The sequence below is a fragment of the Siniperca chuatsi genome, linkage group LG16 (genome assembly GCF_020085105.1).
Source record: "Siniperca chuatsi isolate FFG_IHB_CAS linkage group LG16, ASM2008510v1, whole genome shotgun sequence".
Lineage (NCBI taxonomy): Eukaryota > Metazoa > Chordata > Actinopteri > Centrarchiformes > Sinipercidae > Siniperca > Siniperca chuatsi.
This window is the reverse complement of record NC_058057.1, coordinates 21,888,721-21,906,995: the sequence shown is the minus strand read 5'-3', so window position 1 is coordinate 21,906,995 and position 18,275 is coordinate 21,888,721. Positions and strand designations below refer to the sequence as shown.

General features: G+C 39.0%; 2 protein-coding genes across 2 annotated transcripts; one reads left to right on the top strand and one right to left on the bottom strand.

The window, feature by feature from the left end:
- Positions 1-3,450: 3,450 nt before the first annotated feature.
- hadhb (hydroxyacyl-CoA dehydrogenase trifunctional multienzyme complex subunit beta) lies at positions 3,451-13,184 on the bottom strand. The gene is made up of 16 exons (XM_044169617.1): positions 13,035-13,184; positions 11,304-11,376; positions 10,957-10,998; positions 10,568-10,664; positions 10,283-10,327; positions 9,462-9,561; positions 9,137-9,224; positions 8,421-8,608; positions 8,085-8,265; positions 6,573-6,694; positions 6,077-6,156; positions 5,932-5,979; positions 5,566-5,653; positions 5,183-5,257; positions 4,257-4,421; positions 3,451-3,877 (listed from the first exon to the last, which is right to left on the bottom strand). Exons 2-16 carry the CDS (start codon positions 11,368-11,370, stop codon positions 3,842-3,844), a joined length of 1,422 nt encoding a protein of 473 aa, XP_044025552.1. The 5' UTR covers positions 11,371-11,376; positions 13,035-13,184; the 3' UTR covers positions 3,451-3,841.
- On the top strand, positions 12,840-16,055 carry hadhaa (hydroxyacyl-CoA dehydrogenase trifunctional multienzyme complex subunit alpha a). Its single transcript, XM_044170128.1, has 5 exons — positions 12,840-12,876; positions 13,375-13,518; positions 14,394-14,435; positions 15,483-15,553; positions 15,728-16,055. The coding sequence occupies exons 1-5, from the start codon at positions 12,840-12,842 to the stop codon at positions 15,872-15,874; spliced, it is 441 nt and encodes a 146-aa protein (XP_044026063.1). The 3' UTR covers positions 15,875-16,055.
- The last annotated feature ends 2,220 nt before the right edge of the window (positions 16,056-18,275 follow it).

Below are 18,275 nucleotides of genomic sequence, written 5' to 3'. Positions count from 1 at the left end.
CACAATCATATGTAATGCATCTTACAACACATTATCCAAATATTGCCTAAACAAAATTGTCTAGCCTGGTTTGAATCGCTGCATACGTCGAACAATGAAGTGAAACAAAATGGTAATTAAGTCTGATTATGAGGCTACCCCACCACCAAAATTTTAAACGCTGGATCAGAACATGCTATCACTCCCAAAATGATTGGCAGGTCTTTTAACACACAGACCAACACACAGTCTCCACTCAAAATCCACTTACTCGCTTGTTTTGAAGCTTCATCGATTGAACACCTTGTGATATGCTCAAAAGCTCCAGAACAAGCAGAACAATCTAAGTAATTAGTAAGTAATAAGTCTTATGCTGTTTGTACATCAGTCGTGTTTCCAAACACTGAGCAGGACTACAGTTCATATTAATTGTGATTATGATTATGATATGCTGATTTCCCCAAGGTCAAACTTCAGTCCTGGTTTTTCTGCTGACCAAGCATTATACTAACTGTCTAAGGCAACATTCTCAGTAACTGTTAATTACTGTTGGGCTAACTGTTAGGCTATGTATTTTACTGTTTATATCTTTGCTCTTGTAGACTATATGTGTATTTTTACTAGATTAATCATTATGTCGTATGTCCATTTTGGCTTCCTTGTTGTCACGGTGATATTGCCAGGCAACCTGGAGATTCCAGGAAGTTACTGCTCCCGGCCAAGACATTTTACAGCACATAACCCCCTCTAAAACCGTAGCTTGTCGTTTTCACACTTCTGTTTTTGTGGGCTGCTTATTAAACAAAGGAGACATAAGGTGTCAAATTAGTGAGCTTTAGGCAGGCGGATTCTGTTAGCTTTTCCTGTCTTTATGCTGATGGCTTTATATTTACTGAATGAGGGTGGTACTGATCTTCTCATCTAACTCTTGGAAGAAAATGGATTAAGCTTCCCAAAACATCTTACTATTGCCTTAATGTCATTCTTTCACTGGTGATACTTGCATGAGCAACAATGTAACTAATTTGACAGTTACTGTACTAGTTCATTCAGTCAGACTCATTAAATTTGTTTTGTTTTATCCAAAACTGTTTTTACAGTTTCCCAGTTGCTTCCGCAAAAGACTTAAAAGGCCAACTGATGTCTTCAAACTTTTCTGAAAGTGTGTTTGGCTCAATGCATGCCTGTGCACATACATGCATAGAGAGGGCAGGATGTGAAGTGATAAGCTACCTGATCTTTTATGGTCATAAATTTCAGATTGGGCTTTTAAATCATTAGACGTGTAGCCATCATTTTATTAAAATATGAGCTTTCTAGTGACTTTCATTTTCGAAAAATTGTGAAAAAAAAAAAAAAAAAAAAAAACAGATCCTGACCCTCCCAAAAAGCATATTCATTACTTACACACACACACACACGCGCGCGCGCACACACATACAAGAGCGCACGAGCAGGTGAAGGAAGCGCGAGTCAAGTGCAGCTTTCAGCAGGTGCCGCCCCGCGTGAGCCGGCTAGGACGAGATGAAAGACACCGCTGCACGCCGACTCTCTCCCCGACTCCCTCCCTCCCCCTCCGCGCGAACACCCCGAACCCTCCTTCCTCCCCTCCCCGCTTCCCCGCGCGCTCGGTGAGGTAGATTTGTAGTGACAGCAGCGGGTGCATTCGCCAGTCATTCCCCATAAAAGGTTCCGTCTGATCAAAGCCCCGCTGAGGCAGGGAGAGGCAGGGAGGCGGCCCGCTATGTCGGCATGTGTCGGTGTGTGTCTGCGTGTCTCCGGTGTCTCGCAGGGTTGAGGCGGTTTTGAAGCTTTAAAAACACAAAACCATCTCTGTCTCTCTCCCTGCTATTTACATTCGAGCTCCGTTTTGCCTTGGCAGTAAAACATTGGTTTTATTCCCTCCGCCTGTAGCCCGTGTGACAGGCTCGGCTGCATTAATCAACTCCTCCCGCTCAGAGTCAAGGATTTCTTAAACTGGAAGAATTAAATCTTTAAATACAGTTTAAACGGAAGTGTCTGACTGAAGTTATGTTAACAAGCCCCCAACCTGAGGTGTGTGTGTGTGTGTGTGTGTGTGATGAGTAGAGCAGATTCCCCGGTGAGCGCTGAGGGGATCGTACACACCAAAGCAGAAAAGAGGAAATGTGTTGATATAAATTTACCCATCCGCTCTAGACAAACACTTTGGCGGGTGTAAAAGTTCGGCTTTTTCGCAATATGAACAGGAAGACACCACTGCAACCTGAACTTTTAAGTAACCTGCCAGCCATATTCCCAATTTTCCATATTCATGTTGTTTTAAAATCACCAGGAAGCCCGAGCATCCCATCTTTACCTCCTCATTAACATCAGTCGTCCCGTCAGAAGCAGACAGCATTATTCACTATCAATTAAGCACAGAGGAATCCAAAGCCAGTCTACTGCTGACACATCCTGCTACAGAAGGGATGCAAATGCAAAACATTTTTTGGCAATGCAAATTTTGAAATCTGTTAAAGAGTTGACTATACACCCCCTTTCCCCAAATTCACTTTTGTTGTTGTTATCTGCAGCACAAAGCTTTCTATACATTGATCTTTTCCCTTGCAATAGTTTCCATCCCTGCTGAATTAAACATAACCCATCAACATTGCTTGAAGTTGTTGTCCATGCATCAAGGCCTTCAATCAGCAGTCGAGTGTAATGTAAGTGTAAAGAAATGGAGAGAAAATGCAATAAACTACACACAAAGCCCTGAGTAGCTATGTTTTGTACATAATAATTCCATCTTAGCCTGATTACTTTACATATCCATCAGTATACTTCTGTATATAGTAATGCCATCTGTATATAATGTCCATAGTACCACTTCATATTAATATTATTTTCATAATATTGCTCTATCCTGCATTTATGCACACACTTTATATCCTGCACATTCTAATTTCTCACTTATGTCTTACTTCTGCTTACTACTTGATCTACTGTGGCTTGGATTGTACCTCATTTGTACAGTATGTCTGCTTAGACAAAAGTGCAAAATGAATAAATATAAATGTCTAAAAGACCCAAAGGTATTCAGTTTACTCTTATATAAGACTAGAAGAAAACCATAAATATTTAGAAGCTGGAACCAGTGAATTTCTGGCTTTTCAGCTCCCCATAATCACTGTGCATGTGCAGCTAACAGGGCTTTTTTTTTTTTTTTTTTTTTTTTTTTTTAAAATGGAAGACATTGTGACGTGTCACAGTAGGAAAAGCACGGGTGTAAATGATAAAATGAATGATGGTTTAATTCCATTTAGCTGCTTCAGTTTCAGGGTCCTTGTTTTGTGCATGCTGGCACACTGTCACATGGCCATGGCTTACTGGGACACTTGAATAGAACAGAGCCATCATTCATGTTATTAGTAAAACCTGTGCTTTCCCTACTATGATGAGTCATAATGATGCTGTGAAAAAGGCAAACAAGAATAGCAAACCCAGAAATGAGTGTCAGTGTGGGTATCATCACACTATTTAATTCCAACGGTACGTAAGAAAAGAATATTACAGCATATATAAACATTAGGATCACTCTAGCTCCTCTGAGTGCTTAAATTTTGCTATGTTACATTCGACTCAGTGACAACGCTAACATGGCGCACCTCAACAAAGTCCTAGGCAACATTCCTCAACGACATTCTGCTATAATTTAACAGACTCTGAGAAACGCTGCATTTACACAAAATTCCTCAAACACACTCACATACTGTCTCTGACTCCTCTCTCATCAAGGCAAAGTGGTGCTAGTATGTACACTCTGTTGTCTAGATGTTAATGTGTTTGTAGCCGTCATGATGAACCTGAAGATCGGGTCACAGGTGGTGTGTTAAGCACTTTACTGGGGGTAGGCCTCGATCACCATGGCATGACCCTGGAAAACACAAGAATACAAGCAAAATAAATAGAATGGAAAGATTATTTAAATGGTCTAAATAAAAAAAGAAAGAAAGAAGAATGAAAGTGCTGTCAAATGTCCCTTTTTAAAGAACATCTGAGTTGCCCAGAAAACATTTGTAATCTGGAAGAAATTATTTTCCTAATCACATTATACAACAAATACTATAAAATAGTGTTTTTTTTTGGTATGCACACCATACAAAAAATGTATACTGATGTCTACATTTTCCAAAATGTTAAGATCTGAGCCAGTGGTACCAAACTGCTTAACACTTCAAAACTGTGACATTTTAGTTAAACAGTCACGTGAGACCACAGAATCACACAAGCCATGACTGTCACCCATTAATTACCTGTCCTCCAGCAGCACAAGCCGCCACCAGTCCATACTGTCCTCCCTCCTTCTGCAGCCGGTGTGCCACTGTGGTAACCAGCCTGCAGCCTGTGGCACCAAATGGATGACCCAGAGACAGAGAGCCTCCCCACAAGTTGAACTTCTCCATGGGAGGAGCTCCCACCTACACACACACACACACACACACACACACACAGACATTTGGTCAGGACTGATATTTACATTTTTCTTCTTTGTGTAAAATCAGAATTCAGCATTCAGAGAGGCGGGGGCTATAAACAGACACAGACTGCCAAGGTTAAAGATCAGGTAAATAATTTAACTTGAAAACTCATATCTACAGTCTTCCATGTTACTGGAATGCAATTAAAATGAAAAAGAAGTCATGGAAAGAAGGGCAAGGCACTGAACTGCAGTGGAGTGCAGTGCAAGGCACTGGATGATTTGCCTAAAAATTGCTTTGCATTTATCCCTTGATGTTTATTCATGAAATTATTTTTTTTAGTATTTAGTCGCTTAATAAGACGGTGTAGTCCCTCATTTGTCCAGGAGTGTTCTATCATAGAAAAGGTTTCAGTCGTAGTCATCTGGACACTGTTTTCAGAATCAAGACGTTTCGGCTCCCATCCGGAAGTCATTCTCAATTGTGGATGGGAGCCGAAACGTCTTGATTCTGAAAACAGTGTCCAAATGACTACAACTGAAACCTCTTCTATGTTAGTCGCTTAATATTAATCTGTACTTTTAAAAACATTATTATGTATACAAAACAAAGCAAAAACATCTCATTTCTAATTGATGTTCACTGATTGTGGTAATACTAGGTGTGAAATCAAACCAAACTATGCAAACATCAAACATCCAGATGTACTGTATGGAACCATTCTGAGAAAAAGGTAACAGCTGATCAGCAGCTTTCTTTACCTTTGATTTCCTGCCCAAGTACGTCTGGCCGAACCAGTCTGAGTCCATAGCCTTCAGATTTGCCATTATCTGACCCTGGAAAACACACACAAATATATCCACAGAGTTACCATAGATCCAGACAGTAAACACACTGATTTCTTCTGATTCAAAAGTGCTGCATATGAAGTAGACTCCAACATCGATGTCCATGAATAACACAGGCCACAATTGGATTAAGGCAGGCACAGAAATCGAGAGATTCTAGTTTAATCATTTAAGAAATGCACATCTGTAACTTAAAATATCTTGGAGATAGACAGGATATTAATAGATCAATTCACACATTCGCCCACCACTACACAAGCTCACACAGTTTTCCCCCCACAAATGTGATAACTTACTGCGAATGCCTCGTGGAACTCAAAGACGTCGATGTCACTCATGGTCAAGCCAGCCCGTTCCAGGACCTTTGGTGTACCGTACGTTGGCCTTAAAGAGTTGAACAGGGCACAGTGTTAAACAGAAAACAAGAAAAATGTTTGGTCTTCCAAAGAGCCTTTACCTACCGGCACAAATGCACAGTAGGTTCAAACACACACAAGGTTAGCTATCATCACAAATGGTATAAGAAACCCTTGTTTTGCAAATGTTGGTTAGTTTTTTAGCTAAACTAAATCTGTGAATTATGTATGAACTTAAATAAAATAAGGAAAAGCACCATCAGTTGACATGGCTACCAGGCAATCATACGATACCGATGGACTCACCCCAAAAGCAGCTGATCTTTGGGGTCCTGAGACACGTAGACAAAGTCTCTGCCAGGATGAAAACATAATATGATGAGCACATCAACTGAAATAACATTGTTGGGGAAATTGAGGCTGCTCTACCAAACAGAGAGGATGCAGATACCTGAGGTAGGCTTTAGGCTTGTAACCCATAGCCAAAGCTTTCTCTTCAGACATGATCAGCACAGCAGAGGCACCGTCAGTCTGAGGACACACACAAACAAGCAGTTTACTTACAGTCAGGGCAGTTTATGAGTTGTGACAATGCTTCCACTTGTGAAACAACACTTGAAACAGCTGAAAGAGAATCGGGGGAGTTCGTTTGGGCAGGACCATAAGTGGAGCCAAAAAGTTACCAGAAAAGTACAACTAACATAATTTAAAAAACAATCAGTCGCTGTCTGAACCGAAAAGATTTACCATCCTCAACCAAATTTTAACAGTGTTTTGCTTCAAGTAATTTGCAGCTATGTTTTTGTGGCCTGAAGTATGTGTAGCTTTGTGTGTTTATTTTACACACAGAGATAGATGCTCATGTCTATGCTGAAGGTGTTCTTGAACCAGAAAGGAGGAATTAAGAACACTGAGAGTGCTGTAGGGCCTGATGTGTGTATGTTTACCAGGAAGGAGGAGTTGGCGGCGGTGACTGTGCCGTGCGGTTTAATGAAGGCAGCCTTTAGTTTGCCCATTTGCTCCATGGAGGATGGGCGGATGCCGTTGTCCTTGGAAACAATATCACGACCTGGTAAAGACAAAAATACATACGGTCATCATGTAAAAAAACTCAACTCTATATGACGTTTTCTATGAAGCAATACTTTCTAATTGAACATACTGTATGTTGTATTTGTTTAAAATTTAAAGTTAAAGTAAAAAGACTTCAATCAATCAGCAATCTGATCATTAGCTACTGTGGTAAAGACTGTACTTTCCTATTCAGTTAGCTTTGACACTGGAAAAAGCACTAGTTGACAACCAGCCTTTGCTGTGTACTGGGTGTACTGTACTGTATGGTAAATGTAATTGGCTGGTGGTGGTAACTTGACACCATCATATTTACCAGCAATGTCCGATTGGATTACCAACTTTCTGCATCAGAGCACTCAAAATACATGTAAAACACGGCAGCAGCAAATATGTTGGAAATGCATGCAATCCCACGCATCTCTCACACAATCATTCTTTGAGCCAGTTATAAAGGTATCCTGTAATACAAATGTAATAAGAATCAAGTCTGTTCTCTTTCAATGGAAGAATCTGTCTTGCCTTTTGTATTATGTTTAAGCCTTTACCTGTTATCCTGGCAAACAGTGTAATGCATAATCTTTTCATCTGGAGTCAAAATTCATTAGTTGTATCTAAGGTATAACATGGGACAGAATTTATCCATAGCCAAAATTGACTTTAATGACTGCTGCCTAAATACAATTATTGTTAATTTTATTGGATCCCCATTACCTTCTGCCGAAGCAGTTGCTAATCTTTCTGGGGTCCACACAGTAAAATCACAAAATGAATACAATAATCAAAGTTAAATACAAAATTTTGACTTAACAAATAAAACAAAGTAGCTGATCAACACACAATTAGGGCTGCAGCTAATGATTATTTTTTTATTATCGATTAATCTGACGACTATTTTTTCGATTAATCTTTTGGTCTATAAAATGTTAAAAGCCCCATGAGGTCTTCAAATGTCCGACCAACAGTTCAAAACCCAAAGATATCCACTTTACAGTGATATAAAACACAGAAAAGAAGAAAATCCACACAATTAAGAAGCTGGAACCAGTAAATGTTTGGCATTTTTGCAAGAAAAAATTACTTCAGCGATGAATCAATTGAATCAAATAGTTGCAGATTCATTTTTTGTTGATCTAATCGATTAACTGTTTCAGCTCTACACACAACCATTAACAATATCAATAAATGGTTCAAATTAGCACAAAATTAATGCAAAGAATGCACCAAGACAAATTACATCTACTAATTACAACAATATAACCAACCACATTTAGGTACACAACCGTCCATAAAATTCCTGAAAACTAATACAACACTTTAACGTTGTAATACAACTCTTTAATGTGTAATGTCATGTATCTCAGTTTAAAGAGTGAAGCAGTGTTTACCTGGCACTTTAAAGGAGATGACATCCTGCAGCAGACCGGCGTCCTGGGCCTTTTTGGCCAGAGTGTGTGACCGCAGAGCAAACTCATCCTGCTCCACTCTGGAGACCCCAAATGCAGCAGCCAGACGGTCAGCACTGTGGCCCATCGTTTCAGCTGTGGAGAACTCAGCCACAGCAGGAAGCTACACACACACACACACACACACATAATAAAAGGTTACAGGAGGGAATACTGTACTGTATGGCAAAGATTCAAGATTTCTGATGCTGTAAGCAGCTTTGGAATCAAATTGGACAAAAGTGGTGCAACTCTTGGAGGTTTTAAGTGAATATATACCTCCGGGGAGAGGTGTGCCAGCCGGATGCTGCCAATCAGACTGAGCCTCTGGCCAAGGGTCTTTGCCTTGTTGAGGGACAGCATGGTCTTCCTCATCTTACGGCTGTGACGGATAGGAACATCGGACATGAACTCCACCCCTCCTGCCACAACAGTGTCACACTGGCCTGCAGCAATCAGACCAACAGCTGGAGAGAAGGAGGGATGAGAAAGAGGCAAACAAAGGTCAGACAAAGAGGGGAACAACCAACAAAACTAATTGGGAAATTTAAAAAAGGTGAACTTTTACAAAAATCACATATGTACATTCCTGTTTTTTGCCTTAGTGTTCTTAATGCATGTCTTACTGTAATGACAAGAAGACGCATCTGATCTCGGTCTCCTGCTGTGATCCCTCTTCATTATTTCCCTTTCATTGTCATAATACATCTATATAGTTTTTTTGTTTTTTTAATGATTCTCATCTTCAACATGCCCATTCGTAAAGATTAAAATTTATTTTTGTATTACTTCTAATTAATTCTCACAGCAGCAGAATAGAACATAACAATAATATCAAACAATATCACAGTTTTCAGAATGTAGGACTACGTAGTTCAGTTTGCTCTGAGAGTCGATAAATGATAATATTATGTATAATGATGATTATTGCCCAGCCCAAAATATACATGTCAAATGGAAGAGGCTTGTTGTAGAGATTTCTTTCCCTGATATACCTGAGGTCATTGCCTGGTTGGACGAGATGCAGGCCATGGTGACAGTGTGAGCTGGGATCTTGTCAGAGAAGCCTGCACCCAGTGCTGCCTGAAATCACAGTAAAAAATGAAGGAGATGCACAACAGAACTGGAGCTCTCTTCATAACTTTACACACGAATGTATGTGCAGAGGACATAATGCTCCTTTGGTTAATATTATGTATCGTTGCTTAATGCTCAATGCTTAGGCTTAAAGCAAGTACATGAAACATATGCAAGGCACGTGAAGCTCCAGATACTATAACTATTTAGTTGGTGTACTAGTGTGTGTGTGTGAGATAATACCTCTCTGGCTATATTGCTGGTTTTGACCTCCTGAATGACTGTTCCATAGATGATGTAGTCTACAGCATCTTTGGGTACACCTGTCCTGTGCAGCAGACCCCTAGGGAAACCCAAATGGAACACTTTAAAATCACAGTAGAACTGGAAAAAAATAAATAAATAAAAAACACCTTTCTGTCATACATAACAATTCTGAGAATTTGAGAAACAGGCTTGTGACAAGACAGAATGGAGGAACAAAAAACAAACAAAAAAACAGCATCCTGAGTGAATTTATTACATGGCAAGGGACAAAAGTAAACTCTTGTTTTCAACAAAACACTCCCACCCCCCTCACAGCTCCATCAGATCGTTGCTCCAGTGTTCCTCTATCTCTCCTGCTGTCTAAACTGACGCATTTCAGCCATTTTCAGATGTTTTAAAGCCTAGATATTACATCTGAAGGTTATCCACAATTCATAGAACCCTGGCTATATATGTAACTCTTGTTTGTAACATGTAACATCTATAGCGGCCGGTAACAGCTTGCGTCTCACTTGCATGTCCTGAAAGCGTCTTTCTTACCCCCCAACTCTCCACCATCTCCGACAGCCAAGGTGGAGGTTCAGAGCTGTTTAATCTGCTAGCTAACGTTAGCTTAGCGAGGCTTCAACAGATGCAGCAGAATTGGAGAGTGACAGAATTACCTACCCTGGGTCATAGACAAAACTGTGGTTTCAATGGCCAGTTAATCGAGACAACTACACACTAAGTCAGCAGACTTTACCTTGATTTGTGGTGTTAATAAAAACTAATGGTGGACAACTTAAGGACACACTTACTGCAGAGCTGCTCTGGCCAGGTCATGGGGCATTAAGTCAGCATATCTGTAAACACAAACCAGGAAGGTTTTACCTTCAAGCCAAGGTTATCTCTCTGTAAAAGTCATTTGACTACAGGTTTCCCTTGACAATTCAACATTTAAAAAGACAAAAGGTGTTCATTTCACTTTTTTGATAATCTCCAGGTCACTTTTAGGGCAGTGTTCTTATCAAAGCACCATAAACTTATGGTGGCCACAGGCTCCAGCCAGTAAACTGAGCCATAAGAAAAGAGCAGAGACGTACGTAGTTCCAGACAACAGGAAAGGCGTTCGAACTCCTTCCACCAGAACTATATTCTTCATACCAGGCCGGGCCAGTGTCTTTTTGCTCTTTGTCTGAACTGAAAGAAAATAAAGATAGTAACAGGTTGATAGACTCTGATAGCCATGAGCTGACCTGAGGAATCAATTTGAGTACCATCTCAATATCAAAATTTCAACAATTTAGATTTATTGGATTCATTACATTCAACATTTAGTTTTGCACAGGTTCTATCAAGATGAATAAATTAGTCAATAAATAAATTGAGGCTTACGATATTCAGCTCACATTTGAAACAATGCGATCTCCACAAGACTCTAAACTGGATTTTTATGTGAATGTAAATAATATCACTTAGAGTAATGACTTACCCTGAGCCTGAAGCTGGGCCGTCGTACTGAGAGAGCGTGCCCCTGCCACACAGAGAAAGATATTCCTTATCATCCTCAATTAAATAGTTTAAATACGTCACCATTAAAGAACAGGTGTCTGCACTTTAGATTGGACCACCAGTACAGACATTGTAAAGTGACAAATGGAAGGCTAAATAAACAAAAGTGACAGTGGTCAAAGATTATATATTTTTTTAAATAACTGTTGGTGTTGTATTTTGTATTTCTGACTCTATTCCCTTGTTTGGTAGAATGTTTTTCTCATTGCTTTTACATATATTGGAATCTGTTAAACTGTAAAACAAATAAGAATGTAGACAACTTACCAAACCGCATCGCCCAGGAAGGGCTGACCGAGCAGCCCCGCATCGTGTTCAGCAACATGGAAGCCATTATGTTCTACAGAGAAAGAAACTGTAATTGTTACTACAAAGTTATAACCAGGGATCTGATGAAAAAGTTCATGGCCCTGCATAACATTCCCATGTTTTAAAATGTTTACTACTTTCTGTTTTAACAGTGTTGTTTTTCTCAAGCAGAAAAAAGTCAGATTTCCACTTAATTGGACTGCAAACTACCAGCTAATGCAATAAATACAGTACATAGAGCACCCCATTTATATCAATGAGGGTAGGGTAAATAACAGCTCTCTGTATAATGCACTACAGTTCAACAGCATCACAAACTACATCCTCCAAAATGACCATAAAGTTGAATCAACACCTCTCTAAAACTGGTTCAACAACAACTGAACAGTATAACCTTCATGCAGGTAGGATTTATTGCAGGACTGCATTAAACTGCATTAGTTTTAGCTTGGTGTACCTGATAATACATGCTCCTACATTCTCGTACAGTGTTTGTCAAGTTTTGGTTTTCTTTGTCTGAATTCACAATAACATTCTTATTTTATATATTTAACTGCATAACCCATGGGGACTATATGTGTTAGCATTATTATCGCGTGATAGAACCACACAAAAACACAATACAAAGCCTCTCAGGTAATACGCAGATCTACTTCTGTAGGCAAAAGGTCAACTGTAGTATGCACCTGTGACTTGAATGTCTGAATCACACCAGAAGTAATAAACTGGCATCCTTGAGTCCCAAGGCCTACTTGACTGTTTATAATTAGCTAACTCTGGCATATGACAATACAGATTATGTGGTTTTGTGTGACAATAAAATATTTAGAAGAATAGAAAATATTTACAGTGTAGAGAGACCAAGAGATTGTGTAACTTAGAGAAAGCAAGCGCCATATAAAACTGTGGAAATGCAATGTTACCTTGGTTATCAGTAGAAACACTAGGGGTATGTAAAGTGACAAATGGAAGGCTAAATAAACAAAAGTGACAGTGGTCAAAGATTATATATTTTTATAAATATAAACCTAAAGAAATTTAATGACTCGTCGTGAAGGTCTAATCTGTTCCGCATTTGCCCATATTAAATATCATTGGGGTTTTTAATTTTGTACAGATTTAAACTTAAAGAAGATATATTATATAATAATAAAATGAAATAAAAATAAATATATATATATATATATATATATATATATATATATATATATATATATATATATATATATACATATATAATATGTCTTATTCTATGTTTTATTATGTGAGGATAATATGACATGTCATTGACGGTCACCCAACCCAACCCCCCTATCCTGGCTCTGACCCTTCACCTAGATTCCTATCCTGGAGAATGACAAAGACAGAAATAAAGAATCACGGGACTCAGTCAGGGTCAGCAATGTTTACAGATTGACTAAGTATTTGGTTCCTCAAAGTAACGTTTACACCTATCAAAAACCCCATTACTGAAACAATCTAAACAGTAAAACGATGAAGCTGGAAGCTAGATGCAAGCTAGTAAAGCTAGGTAGCTACTTGTTAGAGGTTCTATTCGGTTGTGATCTATTCCTCTAACGTTATGCTTGGGATGGAGAAACGCATTTGCAGAGTTCATACGATATCTTTTCTCTTTCTAGTTTTATCATCCATCGCTATTATTAATAGTGATAGCTAAGTTAAACTTACCTGCACTGGCGTTATGTGTTTGCCGACACCGTTTGCCCTGTCAAACGATCGGCCAGACTCAGACTAGCGCTACGGTACTACGCTTTCAAGGACCCACCAATGTGTTTTAGCTGACCAAAATAATGCCTGAAGAAAACAAATGGGCAACCAGTGAATAGTTGCGCATCTGCTTGTGTTTAAGGACTCTTTTGATTATACATTATAATACCAACATCATAAAAATATTTATTTTCTCAAATAAAAGATAACAATTTGAGTTTTAGTTTACGGCAATATTTCAGCGTGTTTTGAGGTCCTTATCCTGTTTGCCATTCGACACTCTTGCGCCCCTAACGGTCAGAATACGTATTGTGCGCGCGGTGTGTTGAACAGAACACTTTTCTAATAGTTTCAGGTGAAGATGGCAGTTGCTCGTGCAGCCGGTTGTTTTGTTTTGTTTTGTTTTTTTTCAAGTTTGCAACTAGCAAATATACCTTATTGTCAGGTATGTGATACAAAATATATAGTTCAATAGGCCTATCTGGTTCATTGAAGATAATTTCCATGGTCAAGGCATAATTTGGCACTTTGTTGGTGTTAGCAGCTGGCCTCAAGCTTTCAGTTGTTTTGTATTTAAACTGAGTAAAACTAATTTGTGAAATTGTACTGAGAATGAAGAGTTTCTTTTGTACGATTACTCAGGTGGTTAAAGACTATAGTTAATTGTGCCAAAAAATTTTTGGTAGGCTACTCATGACTCTGTAATCCACTTCATTCAAATGTAGACAGAGGATACGAAATTATCATGAAAGAGTTGTTCTGGCTACAAACAGTGTAAACAATTTGCTGATCAATCAATTCGTCAATCAAAAAAAATTAAATAATCGCCAACAATTCCGATAATCAATTAATCGTTTGTCATCTATCAAAGGAAAATGCCATTTTCTGGTTCCAGTTTGTCAAATATGAGTATTTGCTGTTTTTCTCTGTTTTATATCATTGTCAATTTAATATCTTTGGGTTTGGGACTGTTGAATGGACAAAATAAACTATTTGAAGACATCGACTTGGCAGCTGGGAAATAGCGCAATTTTATAGGCTAAACGGTTGACTGAAAAAATGACTGACTTGTTAATCAATCGTATAAATAATTGTTTGTTGCAGCTCTATATACAGGCTGTGGTACTGTCTGCTGCTTTGGTTTGAGCTTTATTGACACCATCTGCTCACCACTGACTGGCTGGTAGAGCTGTATTAACACACTGCCTATATTGCCAGTGATGTGAGGGTGGAGGGTCCCAAAAGTAGATGAAGGGTCACTCCTGCCTCTTCCTTATGTGAAGGCAATCTGGGTCCTCACTGTCTTTCTCTGTTTCTTAGGTCAAGCCAGCCGAAGCCTCTCACTGTCTTCATCATTGGCAGGTAAACAGGAGCTTGCTGGCGCCTCACTAATGGGGGTCAGACTGATGATTTACCAATGTATCAGGCCATTTTAGTAAAAGTTAGACTTTATCAAGATTGTGTGGTCTTCCTCTGATGTGAAAGTTTCAAGTCCAGATTTTAAGATGTTTAAGGATGTGAATTATACTGTCCTGTCCAGCCTGTAACAAATGTTTCTCCCCCAATCTGTCACATCTTTAATCAAATATTAGCTCAAATGAACCTTTGCATCGTCAATATCACTAAACAACTGACTTAAAGGTGCCCTGTGGAGTTTTCCTGTAAACAAACAGAAGTTATGTTTACATGCAGTCCATGCATCATAACACACACTTTGCAAAGCCGATGTTTTCGTGTTTTTTACACTTTGAAACCTGTATTGTTTACATCCATGTTTACTAGCTTGCAGTCTTCTTCCCTGCCTGTGTTGGCACATTGCATAAATTGGCACGTTACTGCCACCTGTAGCTCAGTGGAATAGTTTGGTGGGAAAAACCACATAGACCGTAAAAAAGATATCTCTACTAGAGGTTTAAAAAAAAAAAAAAACCTCAACAGAGTACCTTTTTTAAAATGTTACATTTTGGACTAAAGTGTTTGTCCTGAAGTGTATTGGTTACTCCAAACAATAAGTTGATAATTATGAACATCATCATCACTGGTACCATCTGTCAGAGAGTGCGTCACCTGACTTTGAAGACCAGCCAACAGCAGTTTGACAGTTCAGTATCTGCTTTTCACTTATTGGATTTCTGGCCACACACAGATTTGATCTTGGGGTTTAGTTACTCTTTAAAAACCTTCACTTTTCATTTAGTTGCAATTCAGCTGGCGGCAGGCTGTCCTCCCAGGTCCAACAGTTCCCTGTATGCCCAAGTGCCCTTGAGCAAGGACACTGTCCAAGTGGATTTATCCTATTTATGCTAAAATTCTCCAGGGATAGTGTTAAACTAGCAGAAATTAGCATAATACAATACTGGTAGCCCTCTGTCTGACGGTCTCATCTTTTTTACTGTTCTCTCCATCAAGCTCGAACACATGTCAGCTACGAGCTCAAGGATGATGTGGCAGTTATACGACTCAGTGATCCAACAGCCAAGGTGTGTGCGTGTATCTGTGTGGGTGTGTGTTTATGGAAGAGAGTATGAGACAGTACATACATGTCAGAGAAAGAGAGATTATGTTTGTGACATTCTTGACTACCTGTCTCAGTCTCTCACTGACAGATGTGACATGATTAATCAGAGTGTGTGCATGTGTTTGTGTATATGCAGGTGAACACACTGTTGGCGCATATGGAATCAGAGCTGACGGAGGTGATGGGGATGATTTGGTCAAACGGAGCAGTGAAAAGTGCCGTCTTTATCTCCAGCAAGCCTTTTTTATGGGTTATTGTTGTTCGGACTATTAAGCTAAGATAGCTAATATGTGCTAACTTCACTGTCTGTTTTTTCCACACTAACTGGCAACTATACCACGTGATACCAACGTTGTTATACGATTGGCTCACAAACCTTGTTAGAAGCAGGAACCGAACGTCGGACATCTCACACAAAGATAAACAAAACATTCATTTTGGACCCGTCAAAATTTTTTAACTGATTAATTCACAATCATAATATATATATATATATAATATATATATATATATATATATATATATATATATATATATATATATATATATATATATATATATATATATATATATATATATATATATATATATATATATATATATATATAATATATATATATATATATATATATATATATATATTTTTTTTAGGAAAAGTGAGTCCAGTCCTGTAAGAGTAGTGAGTAGGTCACCCGTCTCTCTCAGGAAGGTCAGAAGATGTTTGAGAAGATGGAGTCCCTATTGTCGCTACCATCCATGGCTCCTGCCTAGGTGGAGGCCTTAAGGTACTAACGTGTGTGTGTGTGTGTGTGCATGTGCGTGTGCGCGGGGGTGTGTGTGTGTGACAGAATGAGCCAGATTAGGTGTGAAAAATGCTGCTTATGTGGTATAGGATTTGATCACTATGTCCCGATTTTGTGTCTTCTTTGTAGTTTGCAATAGCCGAATCGCCACAAAAAGCAAAAAAAAAAAAAAAAAACGGTCTTGGGGACACCAGAAGTCATACTGGGACTTCTGCCTGGAGCAGGTGGCACTCAGAGACTGCCTAAAATGGTATACATACACACACTCATATTAATCAGGTTTTGAATTAATAGCTTGAAAGCACTGCCACAGTCTTGTGCTAGTGGCTACTTAGTTACACTGGAGTATATTAAGGTCAAGAGTCTCACTTGGGGGGGTGTATCAGATCACAATATCTGCAACCCGCTAGTTGCACACGTTTTGTGTGTGCGCGTGTGTGTGTGTGTGTGTGTAGGTGGGTCTCCCCCAGAGCATTTGAGCACATGATGCTGACAGGCAGGAACATCAAGTCTAGAAGATGGGCCTAGTGCACCAGCTTGTGGACCCTCTGGGTATGTTCTACGTGTGGCATTTCTTCATTGCTGCGCTTCATAAGAAAGATTGTACTGTTTTCCTGCTGTAATCTTCTGTGGTTTGCTCCTCTAGGTGAGGGTGGAAGGGGATTAAATTCTGTGTTTGTTTACTCCAGTTCCTGGTGTGAAGCCTGCAGAGGAGAGGACTATTGAATACCTTGAGGAAGTTGCAGTGGGTGTGACTACGGGAATCGCCAACCAGAAGGTTCCCCTTACAAAGGAGAAGAGCCTCATGCTGAGTGAGCGAAACCCGGTTCACACTAGTTGCCCTAATCTCACCAGATCTCATGGATCTGGCCAAAGCCTTTGGTTCTCGTTTTGGAGGAGGAAACATGGAGATCATCAAGATCTTTGTGCAGGGAGGCTTCACCGGTTAAACTTTAATGAGAAAATTAGCATTAACATAGTCATTACTTTATTTTCTATTAATTCATACCACTAATGTGTAAATTAAAAATCTGATCTATTCATCACTCTAATCTTTCTCTCTAAAAAACGATCATGTGTTTGTTGCAGTTCTTCAGACCGATGGTGTCTCGCTTTATAAATGAGACAGTTGTGTCTCCAGGAGGAAATACTGATTCCAGTATTTATACTGAACCCAGTAGAGGGAGACATTGGTGCATTTGGAGTTGGCTTTCCTCAAAGCTTAATCAAAATGGAATCCATAAATCTTTTAAAATTGCAGCCCTGAAGTACACAGCTTTCTCTGTAGTGTCGAGGCTGATCCCACTTTTTTATAATATTGTACTTTTTACTCCACTACATTCTGACGGCTTTTGTTACTGGTTACTTTTCAGATTAAGATTTTACATTTTTTAAAAATGAGTGTGGTTCCTAACATTTTTGTCTTGTTACCTCTTGAGTGAGTGCTGCTTACACATTGATGCATCTGTATTAACAATCTAATAAAGTAATTTATAATAACATTCATAATAATCAGTCACAGTTCCATTTTACTGCTGAACGAGTACTTTTACGCTTGATACTTTAAGTACATTTTACTGATAATACTTTTACATTGTTGTACAGTATTGGTACTTTTACAGAAGTAAAGGTTCTGATCATTTCTTCCACCACTGCTTACCACTGAAGCATCACTTTTTCATGATTTGTATGATTGCTAGCTAAACAAAGGCAAAGTAATCAGTTTGATCACTGCTACTGTAAAAAGAAAAGAGAAAATGGATCAATGACATCATTCACCATGCTATGTGAGACAAGAATTTTATTCCCTCATAAAAACAATGTTTTCTACTTCTGATCTTTGTTGTTTTTCATATCTGTTTATGAATCTGATTCATCTTG

Excerpts from the sequence above, each read along its gene's own strand:
- hadhb (XM_044169617.1), bottom strand. The coding sequence starts at position 11,370 with ATGGCTTCCATGTTGCTGAACACGATGCGGGGCTGCTCGGTCAGCCCT. Across the intron at positions 10,328-10,567 it reads TTCCTGTTGTCTGGAACTAC|ATATGCTGACTTAATGCCCC; the intron begins GTACGTCTCTGC and ends TTGTGTTTACAG. Across the intron at positions 8,609-9,136 it reads CAACCAGGCAATGACCTCAG|CTGTTGGTCTGATTGCTGCA; the intron begins GTATATCAGGGA and ends CCTTCTCTCCAG.
- hadhaa (XM_044170128.1), top strand. The coding sequence starts at position 12,840 with ATGAAGCTGGAAGCTAGATGCAAGCTAGTAAAGCTAG. Across the intron at positions 12,877-13,374 it reads ATGCAAGCTAGTAAAGCTAG|AATACGTATTGTGCGCGCGG; the intron begins GTAGCTACTTGT and ends CCTAACGGTCAG. Across the intron at positions 15,554-15,727 it reads TCAGTGATCCAACAGCCAAG|GTGAACACACTGTTGGCGCA; the intron begins GTGTGTGCGTGT and ends GTGTATATGCAG.